Here is a 21,044-nt window from a genome sequence, read left to right on the forward strand (position 1 = left end):
GGGGATCAATATCCTTGCAGGTAGGTTTGCTAGCATGGTTCTGGAGGGTTTAAACTAATTTGCAAGGGGGATGGGACCCGGAGCGATAGAGCAGTGAAAGAAGTGCATGGAGTAAAGCCAGATCTAACAAATAAAGAGGCTTTGAGGAAAGAGAAGCAGAATAAAGGGTGTAAAGGTAGTAAGGTAGAAGGGCTAAAGTGTGTGTACTTCAATGCAAGAAGCAACAGGAACAAAGGTGATGAACCGAGAGCATGGATACATACATGGAATTATGATATAGTGGCCATTACGGAGACTTGGTTGGCACCAGGGCAGGAATGGATTCTCAATATTCCTGGATTTCAGTGCTTTAAAAGGGATGGGGGGGGTGGGGAAGGGGTGGAGGGGTGGCATTACTGGTCAGGGATACTATTACACCTACAGAAAGGGTGGGTAATGTAGCAGTCAGTATGGGTGGAAGTCAGGAACAGGAAGGGAGCAATTACTCTACTGGAGGTATTCCAGAGGCTCCCTGGTAGCAGCAGAGATATCGAGGAGCAGATTGGGAGGCAGATTTTGGAAAGGTGCAAAAATAACAGGGTTGTTATCATGGGTGACTTTAACTTCCCTAATATTGATTGGCACCTGATTAGTTCCAAGAGTTAAGATGGGGCAGAGTTTGTTAAGTGTGTCCAGGATGGATTCCTGTCACAGTATGTTGACAGGCTGACTAGGTGGAATGCCATACTAGATCTAGTATTAGGTAACGGACCAGGTCAGGTCACAGATCTGTCAGTGGGTGAGCATCTGGAGGACAGTGATCACCGCTCCCTGGCCTTTAGCATTATCATGGAAAAGGATAGAATCAGAGAGGACAGGAAAATTTTTAATTGGGGAAGGGCAAATTATGAGGCTATAAGGCTAGAACTTGGGGGTGTGAATTGGGATGATGTTTTTGTAGGGAAATGTACTATGGACATGTGGTCGATGTTTAAGGATCTCTTGCAGGATGTTAGGGATAAATTTGTCCCGGTGAGGAAGATAAAGAATGGTAGGGTGAAGGAACCATGGGTGACAAGTGAAGTGGAAAATCTAGTCAGGTGGAAGAAGGCAGCATACTTGAGGTTTAGGAAGCAAGGATCAGATGGGTCTATTGAGGAATATAGGGTAGCAAGAAAAGAGCTTAAGAAGGGGCTGAGAAGAGCAAGAAGGGGGCATGAGAAGGCCTTGGCGAGTAGAGTAAAGGAAAAACCCAAGGCATTCTTCAATTATGTGAAGAACAAAAGGATGACAGGAGTGAAGGTAGGACCGATTAGAGATAAAGGTGGGAAGATGTGCCTGGAGGCTGTGGAAGTGAGCGAGGTCCTCAATGAATACTTCTCTTCAGTATTCACCACTGAGAGGGAACTTGATGATGGTGAGGACAATATGAGTGAGGTTGATGTTCTGGAGCATGTTGATATTAAGGGAGAGGAGATGTTGGAGTTGTTAAAATACATTAGGATGGATAAGTCCCCGGGGCCTGACGGAATATTCCCCAGGCTGCTCCACGAGGCAGGGGAAGAGATTGTTGAACCTCTGGCTAGGATCTTTATGTCCTCATTGTCCACGGGAATGGTACCGGAGGATTGGAGGGAGACGAATGTTGTCCCCTTGTTCAAAAAAGTTAGTAGGGATAGTCCAGGTAATTATAGACCAGTGAGCCTTACGTCTGTGGTGGGAAAGCTGTTGGAAAAGATTCTTAGAGATAGGATCTATGGGCATTTAGAGAATCATGGTCTGATCAGGGACAGTCAGCATGGCTTTGTGAAGGGCAGATCATGTCTAACAAGCCTGATGGAGTTCTTTGAGGAGGTGACCAGGCATATAGATGAGGGTAGTGCAGTGGATGTGACCTACATGGATTTTAGTAAGGCATTTGACAAGGTTCCACATGGTAGGATTATTCAGAAAGTCAGAAGGCATGGGATCCAGGGAAGTTTGGCCAGGTGGATTCAAAATCGGCTTGCCTGCAGAAGGCAGAGGGTCGTGGTGGAGGGAATACATTCAGATTGGAGGGTTGTGACTAGCAGTGTCCCACAAGGATCTGTTCTGGGACCTCTACTTTTCATGATTTTTATTAACAACCTGGATGTGGGGTTAGATGGGTGGGTTGGCAAGTTTGCAGACGACACAAAGGTTGGTGGTGTTGTAGATAGTGTAGAGGATTGTCGAAGATTGCAGAGAGACATAGATAGGATGCAGAAGTGGGCTGAGAAGTGGCAGATGGAGTTCAACCTGGAGAAGTGTGAGGTGGTACACTTTGGAAGGACAAACTCCAAGGCAGAGTACAAAGTAAATGGCAGGATATTTGGTAGTGTGGAGGAGCAGAGGGATCTGGGGGTACATGTCCACAGATCCCTGAAAGTTGCCTCACAGGTAGATAGGGTAGTTAAGAAAGCTTATGGGGTGTTAGCTTTCATAAGTCAAGGGATAGAGTTTAAGAGTCGCAATGTAATGATGCAGCTCTATAAAACTCTGGTTAGGCCACACTTGGAGTACTGTGTCCAGTTCTGGTCGCCTCAGTATAGGAAGGATGTGGAAGCATTGGAAAGGGTACAGAGGAGATTTACCAGGATGCTGCCTGGTTTAGAGAGTATGGATTATGATCAGAGATTAAGGGAGCTAGGGCTTTACTCTTTGGAGAGAAGGAGGATGAGAGGAGACGTGATAGAGGTGTACAAGATATTAAGAGGAATAGATAGAGTGGACAGCCAGCACCTCTTCCCCAGGGCACCACTGCTCAGTACAAGAGGACATGGCTTTAAGGTAAGGGGTGGGAAGTTCAAGGGGGATATTAGAGGAAGGTTTTTTACTCAGAGAGTGGTTGGTGCATGGAATGCACTGCCTGAGTCAGTGGTGGAGGCAGATACACTAGTGAAATTTAATAGACTACTAGACAGGTATATGGAGGAATTTAAGGTGGGGGGTTATATGGGAGGCTGGGTTTGAGGGTCGGCACAACATTGTGGGCCGAAGGGCCTGTACTGTGCTGTACTATTCTATGTTCTATGAAGGGCAAGTGCCGATACAGCTTGGCACCATGTGGGCGCAGAGGTTGTCAGAGTGAAGTTGTAAACAACATCAAACTGCCTTAGGGACCCCGGCTCTGGATTTCTTCCTCAGGATTTACTCCCGAAGCCTTTCCCATGGGTGGGTACGGCGGCAAGGCAGCGGAGGTTTAAAATCAGAGATTTCCTTCTCCTAGGCAGGCTGCCGTCCAAGGCTGAAGAGCCCCACCTGCCCAAAGCAACTGGTTTTGAGGCACCAGTGGTCCACCTTTGCCCCTTCTCTTGTAAGTAGAAACTGTTCTGCCGGGCCTAGTAGCTAAACCACACGTGAAGGCCAAGAGTTGGACTTGGTTGTCAGAGGCTGTTAGTGACCTGCACCATTTGGAGCATTTTATAGGTAGTGGGAGCTTATCCCCACCACCACCCCCACCTGTGACAACCTCAGGAACCTGGCAGTGTACAAAGTTTCTTTCATCGTGTCATCAGCTTCTTATGATTTTCACTACTGTCAGCTGGAGACTCCGGAATACCGTCACACTCGGATGTAGAAGGATTCTTCATTGCTGTTTCCATAGCAATTCTGTTTTTCCAATTAGGGTTGTTATCCCTGAGCTGAACCCCCGAACCTGGAGGGTGAGTAGACCACCCATAGTCTGTCCTCTACCCTTTGACCTGTTTGGCATGGGTGGTGAGAGAGTGGAACGGCCTGGATGCGGGTTTGACTGCAACATTTAAGGGAAATTTGGATAGGTATGTGGATGGGAGGGGTGGGAAGAGATAAGTCTGAGTGCAGGTCAATGGAACCAAGCAGACCAGATTGGCGTGGATCAAAGGGCAGGTTCTCTGCCCCAGAATGGAAAAAATCTGCTGGTCTGTAGGAGGTACGTAGCAGATCAGGTTATTGTTCAAGCCCAGAATCAATAAGCCCTACCTTTGTCCTCTCTCCCTGCTGAAACCTGAGCACAGTGTTTTTGGGTCAGGCCTAACTTGGCAGAGTTTTAAAGGCTTGACAGTCTGCAAAGAGCCCGACACACACTGAATATTCGAGACTGAGGCAGACTCACATCGGTGCGGCCAGCTCCCACTCTGTGGGTCACCAAGGACCTACTGACCCTCATACCACCCACCTCTGTACCAACAGGATGGAGCAGTGCCCCCACAAGATCCTCCTCACCCTCACCTGCGCTGCTCTGTGGACGATCTCCTCGGCAGGTAAGTTGAAAGCCTAGAGGGAGAAAGAAAGTGGATGACAGGAAGGAGGTACGGGAGTGTCAGGACTGGGTAACAGCTTCTTCCCTCAGGCTGTGACTGCAGGAAAGTGGCACTGACTTTATTATCATGATTTTATTGCGAAGCAGGGCAGGTTCAGAGGTTCACGAGCATGCCTCTGCATTCTCAAGAGTACCTGATGGTAAGACCACAAGACACGGGAGCCATTTAAGCCATTTAGCCAATCAAGTCATTTCCCTCACAACCCCCTCCTCCTGCTTTCTTCCGGTATCCTTTCAGGCCCTGACCAATCAAGAACCTATCAATTGCCACCTTAAATGCACCCAGAGAGCTGGCCTCCACAGCTGCCATTGGTTCACCACACTCTGGGTAGAGAAATTCCTCCACACCTCTGTTCTAAATGGATATCCCTCTATGCTGAGGCTGTGCCATCTGGTCCTAGACTCCCCCACTGCAGGAAACATCTTCTCCGCTTCCAGTCTGTTAAACCCTTCAAAATTCAGTAGGTTTAAATGAGATTCCCCCTCATTCTTCTAAATTCCAGCGAGTACAGGCCATCAAACGCTCCTCATACATTAACCCCTTCATTCCTGGAATCATTGTCATGAACCCCCTCCGAGCCCTCTCCGATATCAGCGCGTCCTTTCTTAAACAAGGGTCCCAAACCTGCTCACAATACTCACCAGTGCCTGATACAGCCCCAGCATAACGTCCTTGCCTTTACGTTCTGGTCCTCCTAGAATGAATGTGAACATTGCATTTGCCTTCCTCAACACCAATTCAGCCTGCAAATTAAACTTTGGGGAATCCCGCACAAGTCCCTTTGCGCCTCCGATTTATAAATTTTCTCTCCCTGTAGGATATAGTCTTTGCCTTTATTCTTTCTAACAAAGAGCATGACCATTCACTTCCCAACACTCTATTCCATCTGCCACCTCTTTGCCCATCCTCCTAATCTGTCGAAGTCCTTCTGCAGCCTCTCTACTTCCTCAGCACTACCTGCCCCTCCACCTATCTTCATATTATCCACAAATTGGTCACAAAGCCATCAATTTCATCATCCAAATCATTGACTAACAACATAAAAAGAATCAGTCCCATCCCAGACTCCTGTGGATCACCACTGGCAGCCAATCCAAAAAGGGTCCTTTTTTCCTCACTCTTTGCCTCCTGTCAATCAGCCAATGCCAATGCTCTATCTATACTAGCTTCTTTCCTGTGATACCACGGGCTCTTAAGTGTGGCACCTCGTCAAAGACCTTCTGAAAATCCAAGTACACAACATCCACCAATTCTCCTTTGTCTGTCCTGCTTGTTGTTTCCTCAAAGAATTCCAACAGATCTGTCAGGCAGGATTTTCCTGCAAACCATGCTGACTATGGCCTATTTTATCATGTACCGCAAAGTACACCAAAACCACATCCTTAACAATCGACTCCAACACCTACCCAAGCACTAAGGTCAGACCAACTGGCCTACAATTTCCTTGCAATTCTCCAGTCTTCTGGAACCATTCCAGAATCAAGTGATTCTTAAAAGATCATTACTAATGCCTCTACGATCTCTTCAACCACATCTTTCAGAACCCTGGGATGTACACAATCTGGGCTAGGTGATTTATCTACCATCAGACCTTTCAGTTTCTCAAGAACCTTCTCCTTCTCAAACTTCCTCCATACTGCTAGTGGATTCCACAGTGAAAACTAATGCAAAATACTTATTCAGTTCATCCGCCATTTCCTGGTCCCCCATTGCTCCCTCTCCAGCATCATTTTCCAGTGGTCCAATATCCACCCTTGCCTCTCTTGTTGGCATGTCATCTAAAACTTTAACAAACTTCCAAAGGTGCATTGTGGAGAGTATACTGACTGGTTGCATCACAGCCTTGTATGCAAACATTAATGCCCTTAAACAGAAAATCCTACAGATGTAGTGGATAGAGCCTGGTCCATCACATGCAAAACCCTGCCCATCATTGAACACATCTACTTGGAGCACTATGGCAGGAAAGCAGCATCCATCAGTAAGGACCTTCACCATCCAGGCCATGCCCTCTTCTCACTACTGCCATCAGGAATGAGGTACAGGAGCCTCCGGTCTCACACCACCAGGTTCTGGTACAGTTATTAACCATCAGTCTCCTGATCCAGTGAGGATAACTTCACTCACCCCAACTCTGAACAGATTCCACTCTTGCCGACTCGCTTCCATAGATTCATTCTCTCAATATTATTTATTTAATGATTGTTTTCCTGTTTGTATTTGCAGAGTTTGTTGACTTTTGAACATTGTTGTTTGTCCATCTTTGTGTGTACTTTTTCATTGATTCTAAAGTGTTTCTTTGTATTTATTGTGAAACCCACAAGACAAATGAACCTCAGGGTTGTATATGGTGACACATACGAACTTGATGATAAATTTACTTTGAACTCAGAAACACAGGCAACTGGGACTAGCTTAGGTAGACAGGGGTGGGATAGGCCAAAGAGCCTGTTTCCCTGCTGTATTGTTGTATGAGTGGGAGTGCCTGTGGGAGGGGAATGATTACCAGTCACACTCATGATAAAGACATCTTACTGTACACGGCATCTTCCAGAGGGCACACCACTGTAAGGCATGTCTATCAAATAAAGTTTAATACGGAGTCACAAGAGAAGGTTTGCAGAAACTCGAGGCACTCAGCGGGTCATGAGTAATGGAGCAGAGAGCGAGAGAGACACATAAAGTTCCCAGCTGATATCGTAACACCATATGACCAAAAGGCAAAGGAGTGGAGTTAGGCCATGCGGCCCATCAAATCTGCTCCGCCAGGTCCGTCATCTACGTCTGAGAGAGCAGGACAGGGTTAGTGACTCACTCTTTCACTCTGACCCACTACCCACTCCTTTTAAACTAAGCTTTATTCACCAACAGAACTCTGTGCAATAATAAATGTAGGGGCAGAATTGGGCCATTCAGCCCATCAAATCTGCTCCGCCATTCCATCACGGCTGATTTATTATCCCTCTCAACCCCATTCTCCTTCCTTCTCCCTGCAACCTTTACCACCTTGACTAATCAAGAACCTATCAACCTTCACTTTAGGTATACCCCCAATGACTTGGCCTCCACAGCCGTCTGTGGCAATGAATTCCACAGATCCACCACCCTCTGGCTAAAGAAATTCCACCTCATCTCTGTTCTAAATGGACATCTCTCTATTCTGAGGCTGAACCCTCTGGTCCTAAACTCCTCAATATAGAAAGCATCCTTTCCCTATCCACCCTATCAAACTCTTTCAGGATTCGATAGCTTTCAATGAGATTCCCCCTCATTCTTTTAAACTCCAGTGAGTACAGACCCAGAGACATCAAATGCTCCTCATATGTTAACCCTTACATCAGAACTGGGGAAGTGAGAAATGGAGAGAAGGGGGGATTAGAGAAAAAAGAGGGGGTGTCTGTGATGGGCTGGAGACTGATCTTGTCCAGGTAACACAAACACTTTCAGAGGACGAGCTCAGGTGTTGCCACACTTCCTGCACTAACACAGCATGCCTGCAATTTACTAACCAATGGACAGTGGGAGGAAACCAGGGCAGCCAGAGGACACCCACACGGTCAGATGGAGAACGTGCAAACTCCTTACAGGAAGCGGTGGGAATTGAAACCGGGTCACTGCTTCCATAAAGCGTTATGTTAAACGCCGTGCTTCTGTTGCCGCGTGGGGAAGATGTTGATAGGAGTGTTAATGCTCCAGTTCTTGCCTTGCAGGCATCCAGCACTTGACTCCCACCGTCTTGACTGAAGATGGGTGGCTTCGGGGAAGGCAGATGGAAGTGGAAGGAAGTCACAGACCAGTACACGGGTACTTGGGGATCCCGTTCGCTGCACCTCCGGTCGGCCCGCTGAGATTCGCTCCTCCCCAGAGACCACAGCCATGGACAGGGATTCGGAATGCCACCAGCCATCCTCCCATGTAGGAAACTTTTCTTTTCTTATTCCAGCTCCAAACTGGAATTGGTTTATTCTTGTCACATGTACTGAGATACAGTGAGAAGCTTGTCTTACATACTGTTCATACAGATCAGATCATTACCCAGTGCATTGAGGTAGAACATGGTAAAACAATAACAGAATGCAGAATGCACTCACTGGCCACTTTATCGGGTCCAACAGTACACTTGCTCGTTAATGCAAATATCTAATCAGCCAATCATGTGGCAGAAACTCAAACCATAAAAGCAAGCAGACATGGTCAAGAGGTTCAGTTTTGTTCAGAACAAACATCAGAATGGGGAGGAAATGTGATCTAAGTGACTTTGACATGGAATGATTGTTGGTGCCAGACGGTGTTGTTTGAGCATCGCAGAAACCGCTGATCTCCTGGGATTTTCATACACAACAGTGTCTAGACTTTACAGAGAATGGTGCAAAAAACAAACAACATCCAGTGAGCAGCTGTTCTGAGGGTAGAAATGCCTTGTTAATGAGAGGTCAGAGGAGAATGGGCAAGCTGATGGCGGTACAGGGAAAGATGCTGAGAAGGAAGGAGATGGTGGGAGGCAAAAGAGATGGTGGGGGGGAGATGATGGGAGGCAAAAGAGATGGTGGGGGGAGATGATGGGAGGGAGAAGAGATGGTGGGGGGAGATGATGGGAGGGAGAAGAGATGGTAGGAAGGGGAGAAGATGATTGGGAAGAGATGGTGGGGGGGCAAAAGATGACGGTTGGGGAAGAGATAGTGGGGGGAGGGATGGGAAGGGAAAAGATAGTGGGAGGGGGAAGAGATGGGAAGGAAAGACGTGGGGGAAGAGATGGTGGGAAGGGGAGATGATGAGAGGCAAAAGAGATGGTGGAAGGGGAAGAGATGATGGGGGAAGAGATGTTTGGAAGGGGAGAAGATGATGAGAGGGAGAGAAGATGATGGAACATAAGAACATAAGAAATAGGAGCAGGAGTAGGCCATCCGGCCCATCGAGCCTGCCCCGCCATTCAATAGGTTCGTGGCTGATCTGTCCGTAAACTCAGCTCCATCTACCTGCCTTTTCCCCATAACCCTTAATTCCCTTACTATGTAAAAATCTATCTAACTGTTTCTTAAATATATTTAGTGAAGAAGCCTCAACTGCTTCCCTGGGCAGAGAATTCCACAGATTCACCACTCTCTGGGAAAAACAGTTTCTCCTCATCTCCCTCCTAAATCTTCTCCCCTGAATCTTGAGGCTATGTCCCCTAGTTCTAGTCTCACCTACCAATGGAAACAACTTTCCTACTTCTATCTTATCTATCCCTTTCAAAAGTTTGTATGTTTCTATAGAATCCCTTCTCATTCTTCTGAACTCCAAAGAGTATAGTCCCAGCTGACTCAATCTCTCTTCATAGGTTAACCCCTTCATCCCTGGAATCAACCTGGTGAATCACCTCTGCACAGCCTCCAAAGCCAGTGTATCCTTCCTCAAGTATGGAGACCAGAACTGCACACGGTACTCCAGGTGCGGCCTCACCAGTACCCTGTATAGTTGCAGCATGACCTCCCTGCTCTTGAATTCAATCCCTCTAGCAATGAAGGCCAACATTCTGTTTGCTTCTTAATAACCTGTTGTACCTGCAAGCCAACTTTTTGTGATTCATGCACAAGCATTCTCAAGTCTCGCTGCAATCTTTCACCATTTAAATAATAATCTGCTCTTCTATTATTCCTCCCAAAGTGGATGATCTCGCATTTACCAACGTTGTATTCCATCTGCCAGACCTTGGCCCACTCACTTAACCTATCTATATCCCTCTGCAGACTCTCCACATCCTCTGTACAATTTGCTTTTCCACTCAGTTTAGTGTCATCAACAAATTTTGCTACGCTACACTCAGTCCCCTCTTCCAAATCATCAATGTAAATGGTAAACAGCTGCAGGCCCAGCACCGACCCCTGCGGCACCCCACTCACCACTGACTGCCAACCAGAGAAACACAAGGGGAAGAGATGGTGGGAGGGGGAAGAGATGGTGGGAGGGAGAAGAGATGGTGGTTGGGGGAAGAGATGGTGGGAGGGGGAAGAGATGGTGGTTGGGGGAAGAGATGGTGGTTGGGAGAAGAGATGGTGGGAGGGGGAAGAGATGGTGGGAGGGAGAAGAGATGGTGGTTGGGGAAGGGATGGTGGTTGGGGGAAGGGATGGTGGGAGGGGGAAGGGATGGTGGTTGGGGGAAGGGATGGTGGGAGGGGGAAGAGATGGTGGGAGGGGGAAGGGATGGTGGTTGGGGGAAGAGATGGTGGGAGGGGGAAGAGATGGTGGTTGGGAGAAGAGATGGTGGTTGGGGGAAGAGATGGTGGGAGGGGGAAGAGATGGTGGTTGGGGGAAGAGATGGTGGGAGGGAGAAGAAATGGTGGTTGGGGGAAGGGATGGTGGTTGGGGGAAGGGATGATGGTTGGGGGAAGGGATGGTGGTTGGGGGAAGAGATGGTGGTTGGGGGAAGAGATGGTGGGAGGGAGAAGAGATGGTGGTTGGGGGAAGGGATGGTGGTTGGGGGAAGGGATGGTGGGAGGGGGAAGAGATGGTGGTTGGGGGAAGAGATGGTGGGAGGGGGAAGAGATGGTGGTTGGGGGAAGAGATGGTGGGAGGGGGAAGGGATGGTGGTTGGGGGAAGGGATGGTGGGAGGGAGAAGGGATGGTGGTTGGGGGAAGGGATGGTGGTTGGGGGAAGGGATGGTGGGAGGGGGAAGAGATGGTGGGAGGGGGAAGAGATGGTGGGAGGGGGAAGAGATGGTGGGAGGGAGAAGAGATGGTGGTTGGGGAAGGGATGGTGGTTGGGGGAAGGGATGGTGGGAGGGGGAAGGGATGGTGGTTGGGGGAAGGGATGGTGGGAGGGGGAAGAGATGGTGGGAGGGGGAAGGGATGGTGGTTGGGGGAAGAGATGGTGGGAGGGGGAAGAGATGGTGGTTGGGAGAAGAGATGGTGGTTGGGGGAAGAGATGGTGGTTGGGAGAAGAGATGGTGGGAGGGAGAAGAGATGGTGGGAGGGGGAAGGGATGGTGGGAGGGGGAAGGGATGGTGGTTGGGGGAAGAGATGGTGGGAGGGGGAAGAGATGGTGGTTGGGAGAAGAGATGGTGGTTGGGGGAAGAAATGGTGGTTGGGAGAAGAAATGGTGGTTGGGGGAAGGGATGGTGGGAGGGAGAAGGGATGGTGGGAGGGAGAAGGGATGGTGGGAGGGAGAAGGGATGGTGGTTGGGGGAAGGGATGGTGGTTGGGGGAAGGGATGGTGGGAGGGGGAAGGGATGGTGGGAGGGAGAAGGGATGGTGGTTGGGGGAAGGGATGGTGGGAGGGGGGAAGGGATGGTGGTTGGGGGTGGGAAGGGATGGTGGGAGGGAGAAGGGATGGTGGTTGGGGGAAGGGATGGTGGGAGGGGGAAGGGATGGTGGTTGGGGGAAGGGATGGTGGTTGGGGGAAGGGATGGTGGGAGGGAGAAGGGATGGTGGTTGGGGGAAGGGATGGTGGTTGGGGGAAGGGATGGTGGGGGGGGAAGAGATGGTGGTTGGGGGAAGAGATGGTGGGAGGGGGAAGAGATGGTGGTTGGGGGAAGAGATGGTGGTTGGGAGAAGAGATGGTGGTTCGGGAAAAGATGATGGGGGAGAAGATGGGAAGGGAAGAGTTGATGGGGAGAAGGTGATGGTTGAGGGAAGAGATGGTGGGGGGGAAGATGACGGGAAGGGGAAAGGATGGTGGGAGAGGGCATCTCCCTCTCGCTCTCTCTCTTTCTCTCCCTCTCTCCCCTTTCCCTCTCCTTCCTCTCCCTCTCCTTCTCCGCCCGCTCTCTCTCTCACACACACACCCATCCCTCTCTCTTCCCTTACTCCATCTTACTCTCTCACTGCTCCTCTTCTCCCATCCCTCTCTCCTCTGTCCCCCACACTCTCACATCCCTCTCTCCTCTGTTCCCCACGCTCTCCCATCCTTCTCTCCTCTGTCCCCCACGCTCTCCCATCCCTCTCTCTCCTTCCTACTCCCTCTCACACCCTCGTTCTCTTTCTCCGCCTGCCTCCCTTCCCCTTTCCTCTCCGTTCTTCTCCCTGTCCTTTTCTCTCCTTTACCTCTCTCTCCCTCTCTGCTTTAGGTGTCTGCAGAGGATTCGGAGAACCCCGGCGCCCTTTGTCGTAGCAGCCAGCGAGGACTGTCTATATCTCAGTGTTTACACGCCCACCTCTGCTGCTCAGCACAGGAGCCCTGTACCAGTACGTACACAGTTCAATGCCCCTACACCCGCCCCCTTGCCAAACTGCCCAAAAGGAAGGGAGATGTGGGGGTGTGGGCATTCAGAAGCAAGGAGAGGTGGGAGGTGGGGAGTCAGTGAGTTCGGAGGAAGAGGCCTGAGGATCCATTCTGTGAGTCTGGAGGCTGGAGGTCCGAGCTTACGGGGGCCTGTCGGTGTGTGTGAGTGGGTGGGTGGGGAAGGGCTTGTCTCACGGGGGCCTGTCGGTGTGTGTGAATGGGTGGGTGGGGAAGGGCTTGTCTTACGGGGGCCTGTCGGTGTGTGTGAGTGGGTGGGGAAGGGCTTGTCTTACGGGGGCCTGTCGGTGTGTGTGAGTGGGTGGGGAAGGGCTTGTCTTACGGGGGCCTGTCGGTGTGTGTGTGTGAGTGGGTGGGGAAGGGCTTGTCTTACGGGGGCCTGTTGGTGTGTGTGAGTGAGTGGGGAAGGGCTTGTCTTACGGGGGCCTGTCGGTGTGTGTGAGTGGGTGGGGAAGGGCTTGTCTCACGGGGGCCTGTCGGTGTGTGTGAGTGGGTGGGGAAGGGCTTGTCTCACGGGGGCCTGTCGGTGTGTGTGAGTGGGTGGGTGGGGAAGGGCTTGTCTTACGGGGGCCTGTCGGTGTGTGTGAGTGGGTGGGTGGGGAAGGGCTTGTCTTACGGGGGCCTGTCGGTGTGTGTGAGTGGGTGGGGAAGGGCTTGTCTTACGGGGGCCTGTCGGTGTGTGTGAGTGGGTGGGTGGGGAAGGGCTTGTCTTACGGGGGCCTGTCGGTGTGTGTGAGTGGGTGGGTGGGGAAGGGCTTGTCTTACGGGGGCCTGTCGGTGTGTGTGAGTGGGTGGGTGGGGAAGGGCTTGTCTCACGGGGGCCTGTCGGTGTGTGTGAGTGAGTGGGGAAGGGCTTGTCTCACGGGGGCCTGTCGGTGTGTGTGAGTGAGTGGGTGGGGAAGGGCTTGTCTTACGGGGGCCTGTCGGTGTGTGTGAGTGGGTGGGTGGGGAAGGGCTTGTCTTACGGGGGCCTGTCGGTGTGTGTGGGTGGGTGGGTGGGGAAGGGCTTGTCTCACGGGGGCCTGTCGGTGTGAGTGAGTGGGTGGGTGGGGAAGGGCTTGTCTTACGGGGGCCTGTCGGTGTGAGTGAGTGGGTGGGTGGGGAAGGGCTTGTCTCACGGGGGCCTGTCGGTGTGTGTGAGTGAGTGGGTGGGGAAGGGCTTGTCTTACGGGGGCCTGTCGGTGTGTGTGAGTGGGTGGGTGGGGAAGGGCTTGTCTTACGGGGGCCTGTCGGTGTGTGTGAGTGGGTGGGGAAGGGCTTGTCTTACGGGGGCCTGTCGGTGTGAGTGGGTGGGTGGGGAAGGTCTTGTCTTACGGGGGCCTGTCGGTGTGTGTGAGTGGGTGGGTGGGGAAGGGCTTGTCTTACGGGGGCCTGTCGGTGTGTGTGAGTGAGTGGGTGGGGAAGGGCTTGTCTTACGGGGGCCTGTCGGTGTGTGTGAGTGGGTGGGTGGGGAAGGGCTTGTCTTACGGGGGCCTGTCGGTGTGTGTGTGTGAGTGGGTGGGGAAGGGCTTGTCTCACGGGGGCCTGTCGGTGTGTGTGAGTGGGTGGGTGGGGAAGGGCTTGTCTTACGGGGGCCTGTCGGTGTGTGTGAGTGGTGGGTGGGGAAGGGCTTGTCTCACGGGGGCCTGTCGGTGTGTGTGAGTGAGTGGGGAAGGGCTTGTCTTACGGGGGCCTGTCGGTGTGTGTGAGTGGGTGGGGAAGGGCTTGTCTCACGGGGGCCTGTCGGTGTGTGTGAGTGGGTGGGTGGGGAAGAGCTTGTCTTACGGGGGCCTGTCGGTGTGTGTGAGTGAGTGGGTGGGGAAGGGCTTGTCTTACGGGGGCCTGTCGGTGTGTGTGAGTGGGTGGGTGGGGAAGGGCTTGTCTTACGGGGGCCTGTTGGTGTGTGTGAGTGAGTGGGTGGGGAAGGGCTTGTCTTACGGGGGCCTGTCGGTGTGTGTGAGTGGGTGGGTGGGGAAGGGCTTGTCTTACGGGGGCCTGTCGGTGTGTGTGAGTGAGTGGGTGGGGAAGGGCTTGTCTTACGGGGGCCTGTCGGTGTGTGTGAGTGGGTGGGGAAGGGCTTGTCTCACGGGGGCCTGTCGGTGTGTGTGTGAGTGGGGAAGGGCTTGTCTCACGGGGGCCTGTCGGTGTGTGTGAGTGAGTGGGTGGGGAAGGGCTTGTCTTACGGGGGCCTGTCGGTATGTGTGAGTGGGTGGGTGGGGAAGGGCTTGTCTCACGGGGGCCTGTCGGTGTGTGTGAGTGAGTGGGGAAGGGCTTGTCTCACGGGGGCCTGTCGGTGTGTGTGAGTGAGTGGGTGGGAAAGGGCTTGTCTTACGGGGGCCTGTCGGTGTGTGTGAGTGGGTGGGTGGGGAAGGGCTTGTCTCACGGGGGCCTGTCGGTGTGTGTGAGTGGGTGGGTGGGGAAGGGCTTGTCTCACGGGGGCCTGTCGGTGTGTGTGAGTGAGTGGGGAAGGGCTTGTCTTACGGGGGCCTGTCGGTGTGTGTGAGTGGGTGAGTGGGGAAGGGCTTGTCTCACGGGGGCCTGTCGGTGTGTGTGAGTGGGTGGGTGGGGAAGGGCTTGTCTTACGGGGGCCTGTCGGTGTGTGTGAGTGAGTGGGGAAGGGCTTGTCTTACGGGGGCCTGTCGGTGTGTGTGAGTGAGTGGGCAAGGGCTTGTCTTACGGGGGCCTGTCGGTGTGTGTGAGTGAGTGGGTGGGGAAGGGCTTGTCTTACGGGGGCCTGTCGGTGTGTGTGAGTGGGTGAGTGGGGAAGGGCTTGTCTTACGGGGGCCTGTCGGTGTGTGTGAGTGGGTGGGTGGGGAAGGGCTTGTCTCACTGGGGCCTGTCGGTGTGTGTGAGTGGGTGGGGAAGGGCTTGTCTCACGGGGGCCTGTCGGTGTGTGTGAGTGAGTGGGTGGGGAAGGGCTTGTCTTACGGGGGCCTGTCGGTGTGTGTGAGTGGGTGGGGAAGGGCTTGTCTTATGGGGGCCTGTCGGTGTGTGTGAGTGGGTGGGTGGGGAAGGGCTTGTCTTACGGGGGCCTGTCGGTGTGTGTGGGTGGGTGGGTGGGGAAGGGCTTGTCTCACGGGGGCCTGTCGGTGTGTGTGGGTGGGTGGGGAAGGGCTTGTCTTACGGGGGCCTGTCGGTGTGTGTGAGTGAGTGGGTGGGGAAGGGCTTGTCTCACGGGGGCCTGTCGGTGTGTGTGGGTGGGTGGGTGGGGAAGGGCTTGTCTCACGGGGGCCTGTCGGTGTGTGTGAGTGGGTGGGTGGGGAAGGGCTTGTCTTACGGGGGCCTGTCGGTGTGTGTGAGTGGGTGGGTGGGGAAGGGCTTGTCTTACGGGGGCCTGTCGGTGTGTGTGAGTGGGTGGGGAAGGGCTTGTCTTATGGGGGCCTGTTGGTGTGTGTGAGTGGGTGGGGAAGGGCTTGTCTTACGGGGGCCTGTCGGTGTGTGTGAGTGGGTGGGTGGGGAAGGGATTGTCTCACGGGGGCCTGTCGGTGTGTGTGAGTGGGTGGGTGGGGAAGGGCTTGTCTTACGGGGGCCTGTCGGTGTGTGTGAGAGGGTGGGGAAGGGCTTGTCTTACGGGGGCCTGTCGGTGTGTGTGAGTGGGTGGGGAAGGGCTTGTCTTACGGGGGCCTGTCGGTGTGTGTGAGTGGGTGGGGAAGGGCTTGTCTTACGGGGGCCTGTCGGTGTGTGTGAGTGGGTGGGTGGGGAAGGGCTTGTCTTACGGGGGCCTGTCGGTGTGTGTGAGTGGGTGGGTGGGGAAGGGCTTGTCTCACGGGAGCCTGTCGGTGTGTGTGGGTGGGTAGGGAAGGGCTTGTCTTACGGGGGCCTGTCGGTGTGTGTGAGTGGGTGGGTGGGGAAGGGCTTGTCTCACGGGGGCCTGTCGGTGTGTGTGAGTGGGTGGGTGGGGAAGGGCTTGTCTCACGGGGGCCTGTCGGTGTGTGTGAGTGAGTGGGGAAGGGCTTGTCTTACGGGGGCCTGTCGGTGTGTGTGAGTGGGTGAGTGGGGAAGGGCTTGTCTCACGGGGGCCTGTCGGTGTGTGTGAGTGGGTGGGTGGGGAAGGGCTTGTCTTACGGGGGCCTGTCGGTGTGTGTGAGTGAGTGGGGAAGGGCTTGTCTTACGGGGGCCTGTCGGTGTGTGTGAGTGAGTGGGCAAGGGCTTGTCTTACGGGGGCCTGTCGGTGTGTGTGAGTGAGTGGGTGGGGAAGGGCTTGTCTTACGGGGGCCTGTCGGTGTGTGTGAGTGGGTGAGTGGGGAAGGGCTTGTCTTACGGGGGCCTGTCGGTGTGTGTGAGTGGGTGGGTGGGGAAGGGCTTGTCTCACTGGGGCCTGTCGGTGTGTGTGAGTGGGTGGGGAAGGGCTTGTCTCACGGGGGCCTGTCGGTGTGTGTGAGTGAGTGGGTGGGGAAGGGCTTGTCTTACGGGGGCCTGTCGGTGTGTGTGAGTGGGTGGGGAAGGGCTTGTCTTATGGGGGCCTGTCGGTGTGTGTGAGTGGGTGGGTGGGGAAGGGCTTGTCTTACGGGGGCCTGTCGGTGTGTGTGGGTGGGTGGGTGGGGAAGGGCTTGTCTCACGGGGGCCTGTCGGTGTGTGTGGGTGGGTGGGGAAGGGCTTGTCTTACGGGGGCCTGTCGGTGTGTGTGAGTGAGTGGGTGGGGAAGGGCTTGTCTCACGGGGGCCTGTCGGTGTGTGTGGGTGGGTGGGTGGGGAAGGGCTTGTCTCACGGGGGCCTGTCGGTGTGTGTGAGTGGGTGGGTGGGGAAGGGCTTGTCTTACGGGGGCCTGTCGGTGTGTGTGAGTGGGTGGGTGGGGAAGGGCTTGTCTTACGGGGGCCTGTCGGTGTGTGTGAGTGGGTGGGGAAGGGCTTGTCTTATGGGGGCCTGTTGGTGTGTGTGAGTGGGTGGGGAAGGGCTTGTCTTACGGGGGCCTGTCGGTGTGTGTGAGTGGGTGGGTGGGGAAGGGATTGTCTCACGGGGGCCTGTCGGTGTGTGTGAGTGGGTGGGTGGGGAAGGGCTTGTCTTACGGGGGCCTGTCGGTGTGTGTGAGAGGGTGGGGAAGGGCTTGTCTTACGGGGGCCTGTCGGTGTGTGTGAGTGGGTGGGGAAGGGCTTGTCTTACGGGGGCCTGTCGGTGTGTGTGAGTGGGTGGGGAAGGGCTTGTCTTACGGGGGCCTGTCGGTGTGTGTGAGTGGGTGGGTGGGGAAGGGCTTGTCTTACGGGGGCCTGTCGGTGTGTGTGAGTGGGTGGGTGGGGAAGGGCTTGTCTCACGGGAGCCTGTCGGTGTGTGTGGGTGGGTAGGGAAGGGCTTGTCTTACGGGGGCCTGTCGGTATGTGTGAGTGGGTGGGTGGGGAAGGGCTTGTCTTACGGGGGCCTGTCGGTGTGAGTGAGTGGGTGGGTGGGGAAGGGCTTGTCTCACGGGGGCCTGTCGGTGTGTGTGAGTGGGTGGGTGGGGAAGGGCTTGTCTTACGGGGGCCTGTCGGTGTGTGTGTGTGAGTGGGTGGGGAAGGGCTTGTCTTACGGGGGCCTGTCGGTGTGTGTGAGTGGGTGGGTGGGGAAGGGCTTGTCTCACGGGGGCCTGTCGGTGTGAGTGAGTGGGTGGGTGGGGAAGGGCTTGTCTCACGGGGGCCTGTCGGTGTGTGTGAGTGGGTGGGTGGGGAAGGGCTTGTCTTACGGGGGCCTGTCGGTGTGTGTGTGTGAGTGGGTGGGGAAGGGCTTGTCTTACGGGGGCCTGTCGGTGTGTGTGAGTGGGTGGGTGGGGAAGGGCTTGTCTCACGGGGGCCTGTCGGTGTGTGTGAGTGGGTGGGTGGGGAAGGGCTTGTCTTACGGGGGCCTGTCGGTGTGTGTGAGTGAGTGGGTGGGGAAGGGCTTGTCTCACGGGGGCCTGTCGGTGTGTGTGAGTGAGTGGGTGGGGAAGGGCTTGTCTTACGGGGGCCTGTCGGTGTGTGTGAGTGGGTGGGTGGGGAAGGGCTTGTCTCACGGGGGCCTGTCGGTGTGTGTGAGTGGGTGGGTGGGGAAGGGCTTGTCTTACGGGGGCCTGTCGGTGTGTGTGAGTGGGTGGGGAAGGGCTTGTCTTACGGGGGCCTGTCGGTGTGTGTGAGTGGGTGGGTGGGGAAGGGCTTGTCTTACGGGGGCCTGTCGGTGTGTGTGAGTGAGTGGGTGGGGAAGGGCTTGTCTCACGGGGGCCTGTCGGTGTGTGTGGGTGGGTGGGTGGGGAAGGGCTTGTCTCACGGGGGCCTGTCGGTGTGTGTGAGTGGGTGGGTGGGGAAGGGCTTGTCTTACGGGGGCCTGTCGGTGTGTGTGAGTGGGTGGGGAAGGGCTTGTCTTACGGGGGCCTGTCGGTGTGTGTGAGTGGGTGGGGAAGGGCTTGTCTTACGAGGGCCTGTCGGTGTGTGTGAGTGGGTGGGTGGGGAAGGGCTTGTCTTACGGGGGCCTGTCGGTGTGTGTGAGTGGGTGGGTGGGGAAGGGCTTGTCTTACGGGGGCCTGTCGGTGTGTGTGGGTGGGTGGGTGGGGAAGGGCTTGTCTCACGGGGGCCTGTCGGTGTGTGTGAGTGGGTGGGTGGGGAAGGGCTTGTCTTACGGGGGCCTGTCGGTGTGTGTGAGAGGGTGGGGAAGGGCTTGTCTTACGGGGGCCTGTCGGTGTGTGTGAGTGGGTGGGTGGGGAAGGGCTTGTCTCACGGGAGCCTGTCGGTGTGTGTGGGTGGGTAGGGAAGGGCTTGTCTTACGGGGGCCTGTCGGTGTGTGTGAGTGGGTGGGGAAGGGCTTGTCTCACGGGGGCCTGTCGGTATGTGTGAGTGGGTGGGTGGGGAAGGGCTTGTCTTACGGGGGCCTGTCGGTGTGAGTGAGTGGGTGGGTGGGGAAGGGCTTGTCTTACGGGGGCCTGTCGGTGTGTGTGAGTGAGTGGGTGGGGAAGGGCTTGTCTTACGGGGGCCTGTCGGTGTGAGTGAGTGGGTGGGTGGGGAAGGGCTTGTCTTACGGGGGCCTGTCGGTGTGTGTGAGTGGGTGGGGAAGGGCTTGTCTTACGGGGGCCTGTCGGTGTGTGTGAGTGGGTGGGTGGGGAAGGGCTTGTCTCACGGGAGCCTGTCGGTGTGTGTGGGTGGGTAGGGAAGGGCTTGTCTTACGGGGGCCTGTCGGTGTGTGTGTGTGAGTGGGTGGGGAAGGGCTTGTCTTACGGGGGCCTGTCGGTGTGTGTGAGTGGGTGGGTGGGGAAGGGCTTGTCTCACGGGGGCCTGTCGGTGTGTGTGAGTGGGTGGGTGGGGAAGGGCTTGTCTCACGGGAGCCTGTCGGTGTGTGTGGGTGGGTAGGGAAGGGCTTGTCTTACGGGGGCCTGTCGGTGTGTGTGAGTGGGTGGGGAAGGGCTTGTCTCACGGGGGCCTGTCGGTGTGTGTGGGTGGGTGGGTGGGGAAGGGCTTGTCTCACGGGGGCCTGTCGGTGTGTGTGAGTGGGTGGGTGGGGAAGGGCTTGTCTTACGGGGGCCTGTCGGTGTGTGTGAGTGGGTGGGGAAGGGCTTGTCTTACGAGGGCCTGTCGGTGTGTGTGAGTGGGTGGGTGGGGAAGGGCTTGTCTTACGGGGGCCAGTCGGTGTGTGTGAGTGGGTGGGTAGGGAAGGGCTTGTCTCACGGGGGCCTGTCGGTGTGTGTGGGTGGGTGGGTGGGGAAGGGCTTGTCTCACGAGGGCCTGTCGGTGTGTGTGAGTGGGTGGGTGGGGAAGGGCTTGTCTTACGGGGGCCTGTCGGTGTGTGTGAGTGGGTGGGTAGGGAAGGGCTTGTCTTACGGGGGCCTGTCGGTGTGTGTGAGTGGGTGGGGAAGGGCTTGTCTTACGGGGGCCTGTCGGTGTGTGTGTGTGAGTGGGTGGGGAAGGGCTTGTCTTACGGGGGCCTGTCGGTGTGTGTGAGTGGGTGGGTGGGGAAGGGCTTGTCTTACGGGGGCCTGTCGGTGTGTGTGGGTGGGTGGGTGGGGAAGGGCTTGTCTCACGGGGGCCTGTCGGTGTGTGTGAGTGGGTGGGTGGGGAAGGGCTTGTCTTACGGGGGCCTGTCGGTGTGTGTGTGTGAGTGGGTGGGGAAGGGCTTGTCTTACGGGGGCCTGTCGGTGTGTGTGAGTGGGTGGGTGGGGAAGGGCTTGTCTTACGGGGGCCTGTCGGTGTGAGTGAGTGGGTGGGTGGGGAAGGGCTTGTCTTACGGGGGCCTGTCGGTGTGTGTGAGTGGGTGGGGAAGGGCTTGTCTTACGAGGGCCTGTCGGTGTGTGTGAGTGGGTGGGTGGGGAAGGGCTTGTCTTACGGGGGCCAGTCGGTGTGTGTGAGTGGGTGGGTAGGGAAGGGCTTGTCTCACGGGGGCCTGTCGGTGTGTGTGGGTGGGTGGGTGGGGAAGGGCTTGTCTCACGAGGGCCTGTCGGTGTGTGTGAGTGGGTGGGTGGGGAAGGGCTTGTCTTACGGGGGCCTGTCGGTGTGTGTGAGTGGGTGGGTAGGGAAGGGCTTGTCTTACGGGGGCCTGTCGGTGTGTGTGAGTGGGTGGGGAAGGGCTTGTCTTACGGGGGCCTGTCGGTGTGTGTGTGTGAGTGGGTGGGGAAGGGC

At 55.5% G+C, this 21,044-nt stretch overlaps 1 protein-coding gene across 5 annotated transcripts in view; it reads left to right on the forward strand.

Annotated features, from left to right (window-relative positions):
* The window catches only part of LOC140740875 (pyrethroid hydrolase Ces2e-like), a 114,448-nt gene that overhangs the window by 31,775 nt on the left and 61,629 nt on the right, over positions 1 to 21,044 (forward strand). For 4 of the 5 annotated variants that reach the window (XM_073070462.1, XM_073070466.1, XM_073070463.1 and 1 more), the window contains exons 4-6: positions 4,171 to 4,241; positions 8,012 to 8,216; positions 12,347 to 12,464. In XM_073070462.1, the coding sequence (XP_072926563.1) occupies positions 4,171 to 4,241; positions 8,012 to 8,216; positions 12,347 to 12,464 (394 nt within the window). The remainder of the gene's footprint in view (positions 1 to 4,170; positions 4,242 to 8,011; positions 8,217 to 12,346; positions 12,465 to 21,044) is intronic. The other variant, XM_073070465.1, reaches the window with a different exon arrangement.

The sequence above is a fragment of the Hemitrygon akajei genome, chromosome 17, assembly GCF_048418815.1.
Source record: "Hemitrygon akajei chromosome 17, sHemAka1.3, whole genome shotgun sequence".
Lineage (NCBI taxonomy): Eukaryota > Metazoa > Chordata > Chondrichthyes > Myliobatiformes > Dasyatidae > Hemitrygon > Hemitrygon akajei.